At 72.8% G+C, this 15674-nt stretch overlaps 1 protein-coding gene across 1 annotated transcript; it reads left to right on the forward strand.

Annotated features, from left to right (window-relative positions):
• Positions 1-1434: 1434 nt before the first annotated feature.
• On the forward strand, positions 1435-11430 carry EFNA2 (ephrin A2). The gene is made up of 4 exons (XM_051840297.3): positions 1435-1836; positions 8295-8608; positions 9920-9985; positions 10348-11430. The coding sequence occupies exons 1-4, from the start codon at positions 1694-1696 to the stop codon at positions 10467-10469; spliced, it is 645 nt and encodes a 214-aa protein (XP_051696257.1). The 5' UTR covers positions 1435-1693; the 3' UTR covers positions 10470-11430.
• The last annotated feature ends 4244 nt before the right edge of the window (positions 11431-15674 follow it).

Genomic DNA, 15674 nt, shown 5'->3' on the forward strand with positions numbered 1-15674 from the left:
CACTGGCGGCCACGGCCAAGGCTGCAGAGCCCTGGTGCACACACACCCCAGGCCTGGCGAGCCTGCCGGCGCCCGGCACCCTGTGACAGCCTCCCCTCCACGAGCCTGGGTGGGGCAGAGCCGGAGGACAGGGCCCCGCTGCTGGCCTGCGGGAGGGGTCGCTGCGAGTGGGCTGCCCAGGGCCAGCGTGGGGCCCGCTCTGCCCATGACCCAGGGCCAGGGCCCTGTCCCCCCGCCTCTGCCCGCAGGGCCCTGTCCCCACCCCCCCGCCTCTGCCTGCAGGGCCCTGTCCCCCCTCCTCTGCCCACAGGACCCTGTCCCCCCCCTGCCCACAGGGCCCTGTCCCCCCTCCTCTGCCCGCAGGACCCTGTCCCCCCCCCCGGCCTCTGCCCGCAGGGCCCTGTCCCCCCCCCGCCCACAGGGCCCTGTCCCCCCCCGCCTCTGCCCACAGGACCCTGTCCCCCCCGCCTCTGCCCACAGGACCCTGTCCCCCCCCGCCTCTGCCCGCAGGGCCCTGTCCCCCCCCCCGCCAGCAGGGCCCTGTCCCCACCCCCCCGCCTCTGCCTGCAGGGCCCTGTCCCCCCCACCTCTGCCCGCAGGGCCCTGTCCCCCCCCCCCCCGCCAGCAGGGCCCTCTCCCCCCTCCTCTGCCGCTGGGCCCTGCCCCCCCCCCGGGCCTCTGCCTGCAGGGCCCTGTCCCCCCCCTCTGCCCACTGGGCCCTGTCCCCCCTCCTCTGCCCGCAGGGCCCTGTCCCCCCTCCTCTGCCCACTGGGCCCTGTCTCCCCCCCCCCTCCTAGCTGTCCACAGGCTTGCCGGCAGCCTCGCTCGCACTCGGGCTGCCCCGGCCTCCGCGGGTGGGCCGGCTGCCCCGGGCCTGGCCACCCGAGGGCCGGCGTGAGGACTGCTTTTCCCGGTCTGTAGAGAATGAACCTGGCTGGCGGAGAGGAGGGGGCGCCCCCCGCACCCCACAAGGCGGCAGCCAGCGGAGGGAGCCTTGGCTGTCAGCTCCACACCCAAGCTCAACAGGGGGCCTGGGCGGGGGCGGGGGCGGCTTTGTGTCCGGGTTTGTCCCCCGGACACTGCTGGAAGCAGAGCGGGGAAACCCGGATGAGTCTCGCGCCTGCTGTCCAGGCTGGCCCTGCCCAGCCGTCTGGTCTGGGGTGCGTGGAGGGCCCCCGCGTGAGACCCTCCCAGGCCGTCCGGGTGCTGATGGGGCGCCCCTGCCGAGCTGGGGAGGGGGTCGCCGGGCCAGCCCGCTGCTGATGGGGCGCCCTGCCCGGGACGTGCCTGTGCGGGCGGGGCCTGGACGGGAGGCGCGGCGGAGGCGGGAGACCCCGGCCCAGGCCCCGTGCGGCCCGGGCGCGGCGGGAGGGGGCGCCCGCGGCCCTGCCGGCGCTCGCGCGGGACAAAGGCCGGAGCCCCGGCCCCTCCCCGGCGTGCGCGGCGGCGGCGGCGGCGGCGGCCCCCGCTCCGAGCGTCTGCGCGGCCGGGTCCCGCGCCCGGGCCGCCCCCCGGCGCCCGCCGCGCCGCCGCCTGGCTTCTCGGCGCCCGAGGTCGCGCGCGCGCGGAGAGAGGCGGGGGGCGAGGGGATCTCCAAGCGCCGCCGCGCCCTCCTCGCGCCCGCCCCGCGCCCGCCCGCTCGGCGGCGGCGAGGAGGCGGAGACGGCTGGCAGGCGGCGGCCGGACCGGGGCCATGGCGCCCGCGCAGCGCCCGCTGCTGCCGCTGCTGCTGCTGCTGCTGCCGCTGCCGCCGCCGCCGCCCTGCGCGCGCGCGGAGGACGCCGCCCGCGCCAACTCGGACCGCTACGCCGTGTACTGGAACCGCAGCAACCCCAGGTGAGCGGCCGCTCGGGGTGCCGGGACCCCGCCGCCCCGCGCCCCGGCTGCGCGGGATCCCCCAGGGACTTGGCGCCTCGGAGTTGGGGGACCCGCGCTGCTCCGGGCGTGCGGCCCCGCACGGCGTCCCGCCGCCGCGCAGACTTGGGGAATGCGCACCCTGCGTTCCCCGGAGCGCCCGCGGCTCCCGGAGTTCCGGGGACCCCTCTGCGGCGCCCTCCGAAGCCCATCCCTCGCTGGACTTGGGGGGCCCCCGCAGCAGGCTCTGGAGTTGGAGGGGGTCTCCCGGGACCTGGCTGCGGGCCGTGGTCCTCGGGCCCAGGTGCGTCCCGCCGGCGGGTCCCCAGATGAACTTGAGGAAGTTGGAGCGTCCCTCCCGGGCCTCGGCGTGCGCCCCGGGGCGTCCCTGCTCCGGCGTCTGCGGGACCGGGGATCGGCCTGGGGTCAGCGTGGGAGCTGCAGCGGGGCAAGGGCCCCTTCTGCCCTCCTGGTGCTGGTGGGGAAACTGAGGCGCAGAGGGGCCGAGGCGCCGGCTCAAGGTCACGGTGAGGGGAGCAGAGCTGGAGTGGACCCGGCGGGCCGCCACCCCCGCCAGCCGCGCAGCCCCGGGCACCGAGTGCAGGGTGGGTGGAGGGCAGCAGAGCCCCCTTTCGTCCGCGCAGGAAAACTTTGCTGGTGACCGGCCGCGTCCCCCGGACCGGACGCCTGGAGCGGCCCCGGGGGGACCGTGGGAGACGGGGGTTTGGGGGTCCTGCAGCTCGCCGTCAGCCCCAGTCTCCCCAGGGCGGGGGGCCGCACCGTCCCCTGCCCCGGGTCACTCTCCCTCTCCCAGCTGCTTCCTGTGCCGGCCAAGCACTCCCGGGAGTCGCTGTCCCCTGCTCTCCCCCACTGTCCCCCGCTGTCCCTCAAAGTTGCATAAAGGGCCGTCTTTGAGGCAGGCTCTGGGACAAGGGCGGCCAGTGTCCCGGCGTGGGGGCAGGGAACGTGTCCAGACCCCCCCCCCCGGAGTTGCCTGGCTGAGGGGTCAGGTCCCCCGGGCCGGAGGGCAGGGACCCCGGGCCTCGGCGGGACGGCCCGGCCACCACGGAGCTGTCCCAGCCGCGGCTGTGCCGGTCACATGTGGGTTTGATTAAGGCTCTGCCCTGTCGCTGGCCGCACGGGGAGCCCGGCGGGCGGCTCTTCCAGCCCAAGTTTTCGGTTTCAGCCCCGGAATCCGCCGTCCCCGGCGTGGCTTGTCCTTTGTTCTAGCAAACGCCAAAGGCTCGGGGAGCCGGGAACGGAGACGGAAGGGGGTCCCCGGGGCCGCCCCGCTGCCCCCACCTGCCACGGGGGCGAGCCCGGCGGCCGGGCAAGCCCTCGGCCGGGGCAAGGCGCTGACCCCCGTGCCTGGCCTGGGCCGGCCACTTGGTCACCTCCTGTTGCTCTGTGACCTCGCCGCTCTGGCCGCTGCCCACGGGGACGGCCTGTGAGGCTGCAGAGACCCTGGCAGCACCGGGCCTTCCTCAGCCTCCCCGTCCTCTGCCTCCTTCCTGGGGCTTCCCGGCTGCTGGCCACAGTGCCCAGCCCCCCGCAGCGGGACCCACGGCCCGGGCAAGCCCCCAGCAATGCTGCGGAGCGGGGTCCTCGGCAGCCTGGGGGCCTCCCCGGAGACCCCAGGGCCAGGGCCAGCCGGGCCAGAAGCTGTGCCCGGGAGCACCCGAGAGGACTCCTTGATGGACCGAACCCCGGGGAGGAGGTGCCCGGCGGCCCCCGCCCGGGCCGAGGGGCGGGGAGGCGGGGGCCCTGAGGCCGGGGGCCGGCACACACGAGGTCGGAAGGGGCAGTCCCAGATGAGGTCCGGTCCAGCCCCGGGGTGGGGGCCCCCAGGCACAGCCGCGCGGCAGGGAGGCCACCGCCCTCCAGCCGGCCGGCCGGCACCTGGGCTGAGGCAGACGTGCGTGTGCGGCCGGGTCCCGAATTACCTTCTCCCGCTTGGAACGCGTTTCCTGCGCACGCATGGCTGCTGGAGGTCGCTGAGGGAGCGCCCCCACCCCTCCGGGCCGCTCTGGGGGGGGGCCCGCGGCCGGCCCGGCACCCTCACCGCTCGGCTGTCGGCATCCGTTCAGCCAGCCCCATCTTGGGCTGGGCCACCCTGAGCTGACTACCGGGCCTCTCTGGAACGCGGCATTCTGTGTGCGTGTGCCCCGCGCCTCCGCGCAGTGGGAGGGGTGCATCCGTGTGCGTGTGCAGTGGGGGGGTGCATCCGTGTGCGTGTGCCCAACGCCTCCCGTGCAGCCCCGGTCACACTCAGCGGCAGTGTGGCTGCATGTCCTCGTCCACCACATGTGGGTGTCCTGGGGGCCCCAGAGCTGCAAGTCTGTGGTGGGGTACAGCGTAGCTGGCTGTCTCACGTGTCTGCATGACTGTGCACGCGTGCCTGTCTGCACACCGAGCGTCTGCAGGGCTGGGGCACACGGGCGTATGCGTGTGTCATGTGTGTGCACAGCTGTGTGTGTCTGCAGCGGCTGGGGCACACGGGCGTATGCGTGTGTCATGTGTGTGTCTGCAGCGGCTGGGGCACACGGGCGTATGCGTGTGTCATGTGTGTGCTCAGCTGTGTGTGTCTGCAGCGGCTGGGGCACATGGGCGTATGCGTGTGTCATGTGTCATGTGTGTGCTCAGCTGTGCGTGTCTGCAGCGGCTGGGGCACACGGGCGTGTGTGTGTCACGTGTGTGCACAGCGGTGGGGGGTTCCGTGCCTGTGGCCATGCGTGTCTGTCTATGGTCTTTGTGGGGGCGGCTCTGGCTGCCCCCCGCCCCGGCCCTCACACTGGTGGCCCTGTTTGCCCCCCGCCCCCGGAGACAGTGCCAGAGCAGGGACCACGGGCAGCCCCGCATCACGGGAGAGCCACAGCCCAGCGCCCGGCGGTGCCGGCCCGGTGGAGGCACTGGGACTGGCAGCTGCCCCCACCGGGCACCCTGGGACCCGATGCCCTCTGTGTGGCAGCGTCCGACCCGCAGGGGCCTGGTGCCCGTGGCCGAGGTGACGGGCGTCCCCTCCCCCAGTCTGGGGACCCGGCTTTGGAGGGGGTGACGCTGTTTGCTGCATTAGGGTTTTTTGTCTTGAAGAAGCCCGTATGGCAGCTATGGGGGTGCTTGGAGACAGGCGGTGGGTCAGGGATCGGGGCTGGCGCGCGGGCCTGGGGGCCTGGGGCTCGGACCCCGGGGTGGGGGCCCAGGTGGGAGCTCCGGGGGCAGCTGGCTGCTCCGGATCCTGCGGTTCCTTTGTGATGTGGGCTGGGGCGGCCCTGCATGAAGCCAGGGCTGGGCTGGTGGGAGCCGGGCGTGGTGTGGACGGGTCAGGCGCAGGTGTGGTGCGAGGGGCCGGGAGGACCCTGCCCAGGGAGGGGCGTGGGGGCGGCTCCTGCTGTGGGAGGAGTTCCGGGTGCCCTGGCTGGGCTGCCATATCCAGCCCGCGGCGAGGTCTCTGGGACCCCACGTTCTCGCCAGCCCCGGCGTGCAGATACAGGCCCAGGCTTGGGGTCCGTGGGCACTGGCTGTCCACACGCTGGGGTCTGACCTCCACCTGTCCTCTCAAGGGTCCACGGACAGCTCTGAGGGTCCCGCAGGGTCATGGGCAGAGTGGGTGCGCTCAGGGCACAGGTGCGTGCGTGGGGCTGGGGGCTGGCACTGTGGGGCCCGTGGCCTCCCCGTGGGTCTGCTCCGTCCTGGGGCTGTGACCCGAGGCGGGGAGCCCGGCGGTGCCGCGGTTGCTTTTTGGGGGGGTTACTCTTTCGGCTGCTCCCCTCTGCTGTCCACGCGGGGCGGCTGCCTCCGTCCCCGCCGTGCGGCCACCGCGGGCAGGGAGCCACAGGACTGGCGTTCCAGCCGGAACCAGGCCCTGGGCTCCGCCTGCTCCGTGCCAGCGGCCGTGGGGTTATGTGCCTCGGTCTCCTCGAGCGGGCCCCGTGGATGGCGTTGGCCTCCAGGTGCCGCCTTCGCCGGGCAGCAGAAGTGGGCCTCCCAGCACGGCACACCCCGGCGCCTGCCCTGGGGGTCGGGCGCCCCCGGCTCACAGACAAACGCCGAAGCCCCCGCGAGAGAGGCATTCGTCAGCTTCCGGGGAGCCGGGCACAGGCGAGGTGTCGGGGCCAGCCGGGTGCGCTGGGAGGGCGTGCAGGGCAGACCGGGGACCCACAGCCTCGGCCTGGGCTCCGCATCCGGCCGGCCGCGCCTCGCCGAGACCGCGCTCCCGCGCCATCTTTGGTTCCCGCCCGACCCGTGCGTTGGCTTCGACGCTGGGGCCCTGCCTCAGTTTGCCCTCCTACACTTCTCGTCTCCTCAGCCCCTCCGACAGCCGGGGGTGGGTGTGGAGTCCCTGTCCTGGGCCAGGTCGGGTGGCCGGGAAGGGCAGGGCGTGGGAAGGGGCCGGGAGGGCCCGTGGAGCAGAGGTGAGGCCGGCGGAGGGCGCAGGGGGATACAAAGCGCGCTAGCGATGAAAGGTCCCCGTGGGCCGTCAGCCCCGCGGTGAGGGTTCCGTCGGCCTCTCCTGCTAGGCACCCGCGTACCCCTGCCCAGGAGCGAAGGCTTCGTCTCACTCTCGGGGCTGGGGTGGGAGGGCTCGGCTCGGAGCGGGCGCCCCCCCCCCCCCGGGCAGGGGCAAGGCGCCCGCCCCGGAGCCAAGAATGCGAACGCGGCAAGGCCGGCGCCGGGTCGGCGCTGGGGAGGGGGCGATGTCCGGCCCTGGCAGCCGGGGCTGATGGGGGCTTCCCTTAGGACCTGCCTGCCCGGGGCCCTCGCCCCCCACACCTGGGGCTGCTCTCTGCTCCCAATTCTGGCAAAGTCCTTGAACCCTTGGTCTTTTTAGGTCAGCAGCCATCGGGTACCGCTGTGCACCGGGCCGGTGCGGGCCACTGGGTAGGAGCGGAGAGCACACCTATGGCCGGAGGGGCGGGGGGAGCGGGCAGGGACAGGGACGGGCACAGGCAGGAGCAGGTGGCCGGGAGGGAGAGGAGAGGAGAGGAGGAGGAGGGTGGGCCTCATTCTCAGCTCTGAGGGACGCTGGAGGGCTTCGAGCCCCCGGCCCCAGAGCCTGGCCTACAATGGGAACAGCCGGTCCTGGGTTTGGGAAGTCGGGGTTCTCCCCTGGGCGTCATCGCAGGAATGGGGCAAAACCGAGGGCTGGGTGGGGGTAGCCAGATCCCACCCGCCCCCCACTCCCTGGGTCTCCCGCCGTGGCCACCCCCGTGGGGCCTGGCTGGGTGTGGCAGGTCCCCAGGCAGGCACTGGGTGCAGCCGCCGTCCCCCACCGGTCGGTGGGCCTTGCACGGGCCAGGGGAGCAACCGAGGTGTGGACCGGGAGACGCCCGTGCTGGGCGGCTGAACTGGCTGTGCACAAGCCCCGGGGTCTCCGAGTGGCCGCGAGGTGGACGGGCGGGGGGGGAGCCGAGGTGTGGAGGTGGAGGTGACCCGCACGGCCCACCGGGGATAGAGCTGGGCCCGGCGGCCCGGCGGCCAGCCCCTGCCTGGAGGTCGGCTCTGCGCTTGCCCTGCCTCCGTGCCGGGCTCAGGGGTGGGGCGAGCTCCCCGTGGGTCCCCGGCAGCTGAGGCCAGGTGGGCGGTGCAGCCGGCACGGGGCGTGGGTGGGAGCCCGGCGCGTGCCCCCGCCAGGCCTCAGTTTACCCAGCCTGTGCTGCGGGCAGGGGAGCCGCCACCCCCTCGCTGCGCACAGCTTTGAAGTGCTAATCAGGGCCCCCCTGTGCCCCCCTCGGCCGGGCCGCTTTACATGACAGGGGCCCGTGGGACCGCGGCAGGGAGATCTAAGGGCTCCTGCCGCTGCAGCCCGAGGCGGTGATGGAAGGGGAGCCGCGGGTCCCACCCCCGGCTGACCTCCATCCTCCAAGGTGAGGCGGGGTCGGGAGCTCCCGGAGGACGGAGGACGGGGCATTACAGGATAAAGGCTGGTAGGCGGCGTGGGGGGGTCAGAGGCCGGGGGACAGCGGGCGGCCGCGGAGCTGGGGACGCGGAAGCACAGCTCGGTCTCGGGATCGGGAGGCTCGCGGGGGTGGCCCAGGACGGGAGGGGCAGGGCAGCTCCGAGCTGGGCAGTCCCGGGGTGCTGACGGGGTGGGGGGCCTCCTGCACACGTAGGAGAGGCGTGGACAAGGAATTCCTGTCCTGTGGAGGCCCGGGCTGCGGACCCCACGATTCAGAGATCAGCCCGCCCGGGCGCACCTGCTCACTGGCACACGGTTACCCAGCATGCCCCACGGCCTGCCTCAGGGTCCGCCCTGCTGTGCTGCTCCTGGGGACACTGAGGCCAGGGGGTGGCCGGCCAGGCAGGAGGCTGTGGGCACCGAGGCTGGGGCCGTCCACGAGCTGGGCGTGCAGCCCCGTGCGCCCCGCTGGCGACCTCCCTCCAGTGTACGCCATCCTCGCACGCCTTGCTCGTCCGCTCAGCCACCCCCCTCCTCCCGGCAGGTTCCACGCGGGCGCGGCGGGCGACGGCGGCGGCTACACGGTGGAGGTGAGCATCAACGACTACCTGGACATCTACTGCCCGCACTACGGGGCGCCGCTGCCCCCGGCCGAGCGCATGGAGCACTACGTGCTGTACATGGTCAACGGCGAGGGCCACGCCTCCTGCGACCACCGGCAGCGCGGCTTCAAGCGCTGGGAGTGCAACCGGCCGGCGGCGCCGGGGGGCCCGCTCAAGTTCTCGGAGAAGTTCCAGCTCTTCACCCCCTTCTCCCTGGGCTTCGAGTTCCGCCCGGGCCACGAGTACTACTACATCTGTGAGTGACCGCCCCGGCGCCAGGGGCCCCGCCCCGCCCTGGCCTCACAGGGGCCTCATGCCCGCTCCGCCCACTCTGTCTGGGTTCCCCACCAGGGACCCCGCCAGCCACCCGCACTTTGAGAACAGAGGAGGGGGCCGGCGCCGCGGCTCACTAGGCTCATCCTCCACCTTGCGGCGCCGGCACACCGGGTTCTAGTCCCGGTCGGGGCGCCGGATTCTGTCCCAGTTGCCCCTCTTCCAGGCCAGCTCTCTGCTGTGGCCCGGGAGGGCAGTGGAGGATGGCCCAGGTGCTTGGGCCCTGCACCCCATGGGAGACCAGGAGAAGCACCTGGCTCCTGGCTTCGGATCAACGCAGTGCGCCGGCCGCGGCAGCCATTGGAGGGTGAACCAACAGCAAAAGGAAGACCTTTCTCTCTGTCTCTCTCACTGTCCACTCTGCCTGTCATAAAAAAAAAAACAGAGGAGGGAAAGTGACCTCCAGGGCCTAGCCCTGGAGGGGGCAGCAGGGTGGACCCCACAGTGTGGGGACGGACTGGGCAGGGGCCCCCAGAGACCCCTGCGAAGGCCCAGCAGGGACGGCAGCAGCGGTGGGGGGCAGGGCTCCTGTGCCGGTGGGGGAGCGGCTTGGTCCTGGCTCAGCCACGGCCCTGGCTCCTGCATGGCTGGGGACGGTGGGGGGAGCCCCCCTTGGCCTCGGGCTCCCTGCCGCTGCCGCCCTGGGAGGGTGGGGGCCTGAGGGGGGCTGGGGACCCCCCCAGTCACCCCTGCGTCCTCCCTGCGCTGGTCCGGATTTTTTTCCTTGTGGAGGGGCGGGCGGGGGAAGAGGCGGCGGACACACGAAACTCCCGTAGCGGAAGAAAAATTCCATTTTTCCTTCCGAGACAGGAGCTTCGTAAAGATAATTATCGTAACCGCCGTTCCTGTCTCTGATGGGGGCTATTTTTATTACACATGGCGGCCACCCAGCACGTGGGGGGCCCTGCGCCCGGCAGGGACAGCCCAGCCGCGTCCCTGTCCCTGCCTTCGGCCGCCGCGCCCGCGTGCACTGCGCCAGCCCGGAGCCCGGGATCACCTGGCTACCCCGCTTGTGCCGACTGGCTGACCACCCGTGTGCGTGCGTCGCTCATTCCTGACGCCAGCCTGAGCCGCCCTGTGCCGGGCAGGCACGGGCACCCCCAGCCTTGAGGGCCAGGGCCGGGGCTCCGACGTACAATCGGGAGTTTTATCGGTGGCTTCTCGGGACTGGGCATCCTCGCGAGGTCTTGGGGGCCAGGAGCACCTGCCTGCTAACCCTCACCCCCTCTTCCAGCTGCCACGCCCCCCAACGCCGTGGACCGGCCCTGCCTGCGCTTGAAGGTTTACGTGCGGCCGACCAGTAAGTGCTCCTGGGGCCCAGCAGCGCCCGGCCCCCCACCCCTGTGTCCTCGACCCACGGAGCCATTTTGTGCTGCGAGGAGCCAGGATTGGGAGTGGGCCGGGCCCTGCCCCGAGCCTCAGTTTACCCATCTGTGGACCCCTGAGAGTGGAGGTGGGGGCCATGCACCTGCGTCCGGGCGGGGGGGGGGGTCCCGAGCAGCTCCCGGAAGGAGAGGGCCCCCAGGGCTCTCGACCCCTCCCAGGGCGCAGGCCGGCCTGGCTGGTGGCTGTGGGTGCGCACAGGGCGCGGGCCGGGGGCGGGAGCTGACCGGGAGCTGACCGCCCGCTGACCGCCCGCTGACCGCCCGCTGTCCGCCGCAGACGAGACGCTGTACGAGGCGCCGGAGCCCATCTTCACCAGCAACAGCTCCTGCAGCGGCCTGGGCGGCTGCCGGCTCCTCCTCTGCACCGTGCCCGTCCTCTGGAGCCTGCTGGGCTCCTAGTCCCCGCCGGACGCCCGCCTCGCCGGACGCCCGCCCGCCCCGACCGCCTCAGAGACCAAAACGCTCTGCCGCTCCCCGACCGGTGCTGCCCGGGGCGCGGCCGCTGGCCCAGCGTCTCCCGGGGCGTCGGAGACCCCTGCAGAGCCTCTCCACGACTTTAGCATTTTTAGTGTTATTTTTCATGGTTTTTAATTTAATTTATTCCCGCCGTCTCCCGCATCTTGGGAGGGGCGGGCGTCCCTGGCCCCCCGGGGGAGGGGGCTCCCTGGGGACACTGGGTCTGCTCCTGTCTGCTGTGCAGACCCCCGGTGCCGGGGACAGGCCAGCCTGAGGCCGCGTCCCTGCGCACCGCCGCCCGCCCCTTGCTCCGGGTCCGGGGACAGCGCGCGGCCCGGCCACCCCTCCCGCCCCCTCGGAGGCTGCGAAGACCTTACGTTTCTGTAAATAGAGCCAGTGAGTATATACTGTGATTTATTTTTAATGTATTCCTGCGGACCGACTCGAAAGTCTTTTTTTTTTTTTTTTCCCCAGCCCTTCGTGAGGGTCTTTTATTTTGGCGGGGGGTGTGGGTGGACTTTTTAGAGTAGCAGCTTGTTTCGTCTGTCGGAGCCCCCTCCCCGCGACTCTGTCGATGTTTCTGGGAGAAATGAAGACTGTACAGCCCGGGGGGGGGAGGGGAGGCTGCGGGGCGGGAGCCTCCCGCGCCCCCTGCCCGGGGCGGGGCGGGGGGGGGGGCGCCGCGTTTCTACAGATTCCGTCCCTCTGCCCCTCTCCTGACTGTGTTTTCTACATATTCTATATAAATCTATTTCGTGCACGGTCGCCGCCCTCCGCTCGCGGCGCGCCGGCGGGGGGCGCGGGGGCGGCGGCGCCCCGCCTGGAGCTGGCGCCCCGCCGCCCCGCCCCCACCACAACCCACTTTGGACTCTGTATTTTTTATAATAAAAGAGCAGAAGGCTGCGAGGCTGTGCCTGTTCTCCGTGTCGCACCGGCGGGGAGCTGGGCCTGGCGTCCGGGCCCCTGGGCGCGGGTGGAAACCTGGGGTCTGCCACCGGGCGTGGGAGGGGGCGTGTCTCGGGCAGCCGTTCCCGGGCCTCGGCCCCTCCCCAGTGGCCGCTGGGCGGTGGACGGCAGAGGGCTTGCTCGCGGCCACAGCGGGGGCCGACAAGTGCCGCTCGCCAGCACCCGCACCGCCAGCACCTGCTGGGGCTGGGGAGAGGCGCGCAGGCCCCGGCCCTGCCCTCTGTGGCATCGCCGCTGCTCCGTGACTCAGTTTCCCCAGCCGCAGGGAGAGGGTGGGGCTGTCTCGAGTCGCACGGGGCGCCTCTGTGGGCCAGGCGCGGACCGAGGGGAGGCAGGCAGGCAGAGGGGCCGGCGCCCCCGCGGGCTCCCGGCTGCAGCCCGCCCCCTTGGCGGCAGCGTCTGGGGCGCGGTCAGCCGAGAGCGGACGCTCTTGGCCAATTAATTCAGCGGCGCTGGCCCGGGCGCCGGGCTGCCTCCTGATGAGCCGGCCGCGGCACAAAGGCAGCTGTGTGTGCCGGCCGCCCCTGCCCGCGCGGACGCGGCCGGCCGGCTGGGCAGGCCCCGGGGACCCGCTGGGGCGGGGGGCGGCTGCCCGGCCCGCGGACGGCCCTGGGGGGTCGCGGGCGGGGTCCGGAGCTGACTGATGCTGTCATCACAACACAGACTGATGGATACATCATTCCCACAGCGCACGAGCCATCATGTGAGCGCATGCCCGCGGCCCATGCCCGGCTGGTCACTGGGCTCACACAGCCGTCCGTCACGCCTGTTTCCAGAGCACCCTAACCCGTAAGGGAGGCCCCTGCCCGCCCGCGTGGCCTCCGGGTCCGCGTCTCGGAGGGCGCCGTCCTCTGGCACCAGGTGCTGGCGTTGGGCCATTTCCACCTTGTTTTTGAGACTAAGTTTTTAACGCAAACGATGACTGAGTGGGTGCAGGCGAGGACGGTGCTGTTGGGCCCCCCCCCCCGGACCTTGGCGCCCACTGCCCCCTGGCCCCACGGACTGCCGCTCTCCCTCCCGCGACACCCCCCCCCCGGCCACGGGCGGCTCACAGCAGGGTCCTCGCACCCTGGAAGCCCCCGAGGGCAGAGGCCGGGTCTGTCGTGCCCGTAGCAGAGTCCCCCTGCACCTGCTGTCAGCCTCGTACCTGGCCTGCACGCACCCCTGTGCAGCCCCGCGCACCCATACTGGAGCTTCCCCTACGGGGACCAGCAGCAGCGAGGGGTGGGCACACACCCCAGCCGCGGCAGTGACACCGGGGGGTGAGGGCCCCTCGGCACAGCTGGGGAGCCCGGGCCCCCCCAGCCCCAGCCCCCAGGCTCATCGGGATGCTGTGATACGGGGGGGGGGCCCTCAGCACAGCTGGGGAGCCCACGCCGCCCCAGCCCCAGCCCCAGCCCCCGGGGCCATCGGGATGCCGGTGACACGGGGGGGGGCCCTCGGCACAGCTGGGGAGCCTGGGCCCCCCCAGCCCCAGCCCCCGGGGCCATCGGGATGCCAGTGACCAGGGGTGGTGGTGAGGGCCCCTCGGCACAGCTGGGGAGCCCGGGCCCCCCCAGCCCCAGCCCCCGGGGCCATCGGGATGCTGGTGACATGGGGGGGGGGCCCTCGGCACAGCTGGGGAGCCCATGCCGCCCCAGCCCCAGCCCCCGGGGCCATCGGGATGCCGGTCCCGTGCGGAGCCTTTTCTGGCCCAGAGGCTGCAGCGGGAAGCGAGTCCCCTCCCGCGGCCGGTTACTGCCGCCTCGGTGCCGCCTCGGGCAGGGGAGGGGGAGCCGAGAACCCTGCCGGCGGCTGCGGCCCTGAACCGCCTCCCCTCTGGGCTCTGGGCCTCCGCGTCTCCTCCACACGTCCAGGCGAGGAGAAGCCCCCAGCCCCTCACCCGCCGGCCCGCACGGCCCTGAGAGGGGGGCGCCTCCAGCAGGGGGGGCACAGCTGGCAGGGGAAGCCCCCGCGGGCCCTGGCTGCGCCCCTCCGGTGCCCGGGCCTGCGCTCCGGGCGGCTCCCCTGCCGGGTGGTGCCGCTCTGTGCCCCCAGGCCCACCCTCTCCGCCCACTTCTTGTCTGTGAGGCGTCTGGGTCTCGGGCACACGGCCGGCCGGGCACACGCAGGCCCTCAGGGATGCTTGTGAAAGAATGAATGGATGCCGTGCACGTGTGCATGTCTGTGTCTGCGTGTGTGTGCACGCGTGTGTGTATGCGTGTGTATGCATGTCTACGTATGTGCGTGTGTGAGCACGCATGTGCGTGTGCACGCGTGTGCGTATATGCATGTCTGTGCGTGTGTGCACGTGTGCATGTGTGTATGCGTGTCTGTGTCTGCGTGTGCGTGTGCGCGCGTGGGTGTGTATGCATGTCTGTACGTATGTGCGTGTGTGAGCACGCGTGTGCGTGTGCACGTGTGCGTGTATGCGTGTCTGTGTCTGCGTGTGCGCGCGTGGGTGTGCGTGTGCGTGTGCATGTATGCGAGCGCCACAGGAGGCGGCTGTGAGGCCCAGGCCCTGTTAGTTGCAGGTGGCCAGGCGGCCACTGATGGACAAACTCAAAGTGGGTTCACAGCCCAAGCCCCCCAGAAGCCGGGGATCCCAGGTGGGCACCAGCGGGGGCTGGGCACGGCGGCCAGGCCGCGCGGCTGTCGGGGAGGCCTCGCCGTCCTGTCCCCCTCCTGGCCCAGGCATGACAGCAGCCCCGGGGCCGTCGGCACCGCACTCGGGTGGGGCTGGGACTCGGGGCACGGGGCGGGCTGTGCACCTGATGGCCGCTCCCTGGGGCCTCGGGCGCAGAGGCCAGGGTGTGGACAGCAGCAGGGGGAGGCCGGGACACTGCGGGTGGATCTGGGGCGGACCCAAGGCCGTGGGTGGGGGCGGACGCCGGGCTGCGGGTTCTGAGGACCAGGGCGTGGGGGGTCCGTCACCCCCTCTCCTCGGGACAGCAGTGCAGGGGCAGTACCAGTGGGCAGCGTCCCCCGCACCACGGCACAGGCAGGGGCCGCTAGGGTGCCACTTCTCCGCCCTGGGTCTCCACGCCTGCCACCCCACCCCCGACGACCGGTGCCAGCCCCATTGATCTAGAAACGGGGACAGAGGCCAGGAGCCGGCGCACGCTAGGATGGACACTGTGGTCGCATGGGAGCTCCGGGCACGGAGCGAGACACCCCCACCTGTGCAGGGGGGCAGCGGGCGAGCCCCAGGTCCCCAGGGCCCGAGCTGTGTGCCTGTCCTGCCCAGGGCGGCCCGCGAAGGCTGTCGTCCCCCTGGGCCAGCTCTGGGCCATGCCCCCTCCCCAGGGAACATTCGCGACACCCCCAGCTCTGACCTCCACCCAGGGACTTAGCCCTGGGTCGGAGATGCCCCTCCCCCACGGGCCGTGTGGCTGGGGGTCTGGCGGCCGCAGCGCCTGGCTTCGGGGGGTCAGAGAGTCCAGTCCACAAAGTCCTTTCACCAGAGTGGCCCCTGCCTGCCCGGAGGGGTGGGTGTGGGGCAGGGCCCTCGGAGACCCGCCTCCCTCCCCGGGGTTTCGGGGCACCTCCAGGGGCGCCCTCTTGGATAAGAAGGAAGCTGAAGAAGCCCCGCCCCGAAGGGGGTTCCTGAGGGAGGAAGAGGAGGCAGAGGACAGGTGGTTCTGGCCCCAGGGCCCCGTGGAAAGGGGGGAGGGGCAGCGCCCCCTCCCCTCGGCCCTGCTCTAAGTACTTGAAAGCTGCCTGAGGACTCTGGGGAGGGGGCGGGCAGGTCCCGGGGCTCCGATGGGGGCGCCCCCTCCCCGCCAGGAACCTGACCCCAACCTCGCGCCCTCCCTTACCCCAAACCCTGCCGGGGCTCCCCAGGGCCCTCAGGACCCCGCCCCTCCCGCGGTGCCCCGCCCAGCCCCCACCCACCTCCAGGGGCTCCCTGGGTCCCTCCCGCCGTCCCCCTGGGCCCCCTGCGCTCCCGTGGGGGACAGCTTCATCCTGAGCTTTGTCCGGGGCGGGGGGGGGGCGCCCAGCGGAGGAGGTGGGCGGGAAGGCCTGACTTCCTGCCCCTCCCGCTTTCCCGCGGCCTGGGGTCCCGGCCTGGGCGCCCCCGCGTGTCTCCCTCCGGGCCTCGGCTTATCCACCGGGGGAAGCGGGGGACAGAGAGGGCGCCTGCCCAGCCCGGGCGCCGCAGCGGGTGGTGTGTGTGTCCCCGGCAGTGTAGCCGTCCGCGGT

The sequence above is a fragment of the Oryctolagus cuniculus genome, chromosome 16 (genome assembly GCF_051225735.1).
Source record: "Oryctolagus cuniculus isolate XC-2025 breed Fujian yellow rabbit chromosome 16, ASM5122573v1, whole genome shotgun sequence".
Classification (NCBI taxonomy): Eukaryota; Metazoa; Chordata; class Mammalia; order Lagomorpha; family Leporidae; genus Oryctolagus; species Oryctolagus cuniculus.

Bases quoted from the DNA above. Each gene is read 5' to 3' on its own strand.
- EFNA2 (XM_051840297.3), top strand. From the start codon at position 1,694: ATGGCGCCCGCGCAGCGCCCGCTGCTGCCGCTGCTGCTGCTGCTGCTG. The intron at 1,837-8,294 runs GTGAGCGGCCGC...TCCTCCCGGCAG, and splicing joins TGGAACCGCAGCAACCCCAG to GTTCCACGCGGGCGCGGCGG. The intron at 9,986-10,347 runs GTAAGTGCTCCT...TGTCCGCCGCAG, and splicing joins GGTTTACGTGCGGCCGACCA to ACGAGACGCTGTACGAGGCG.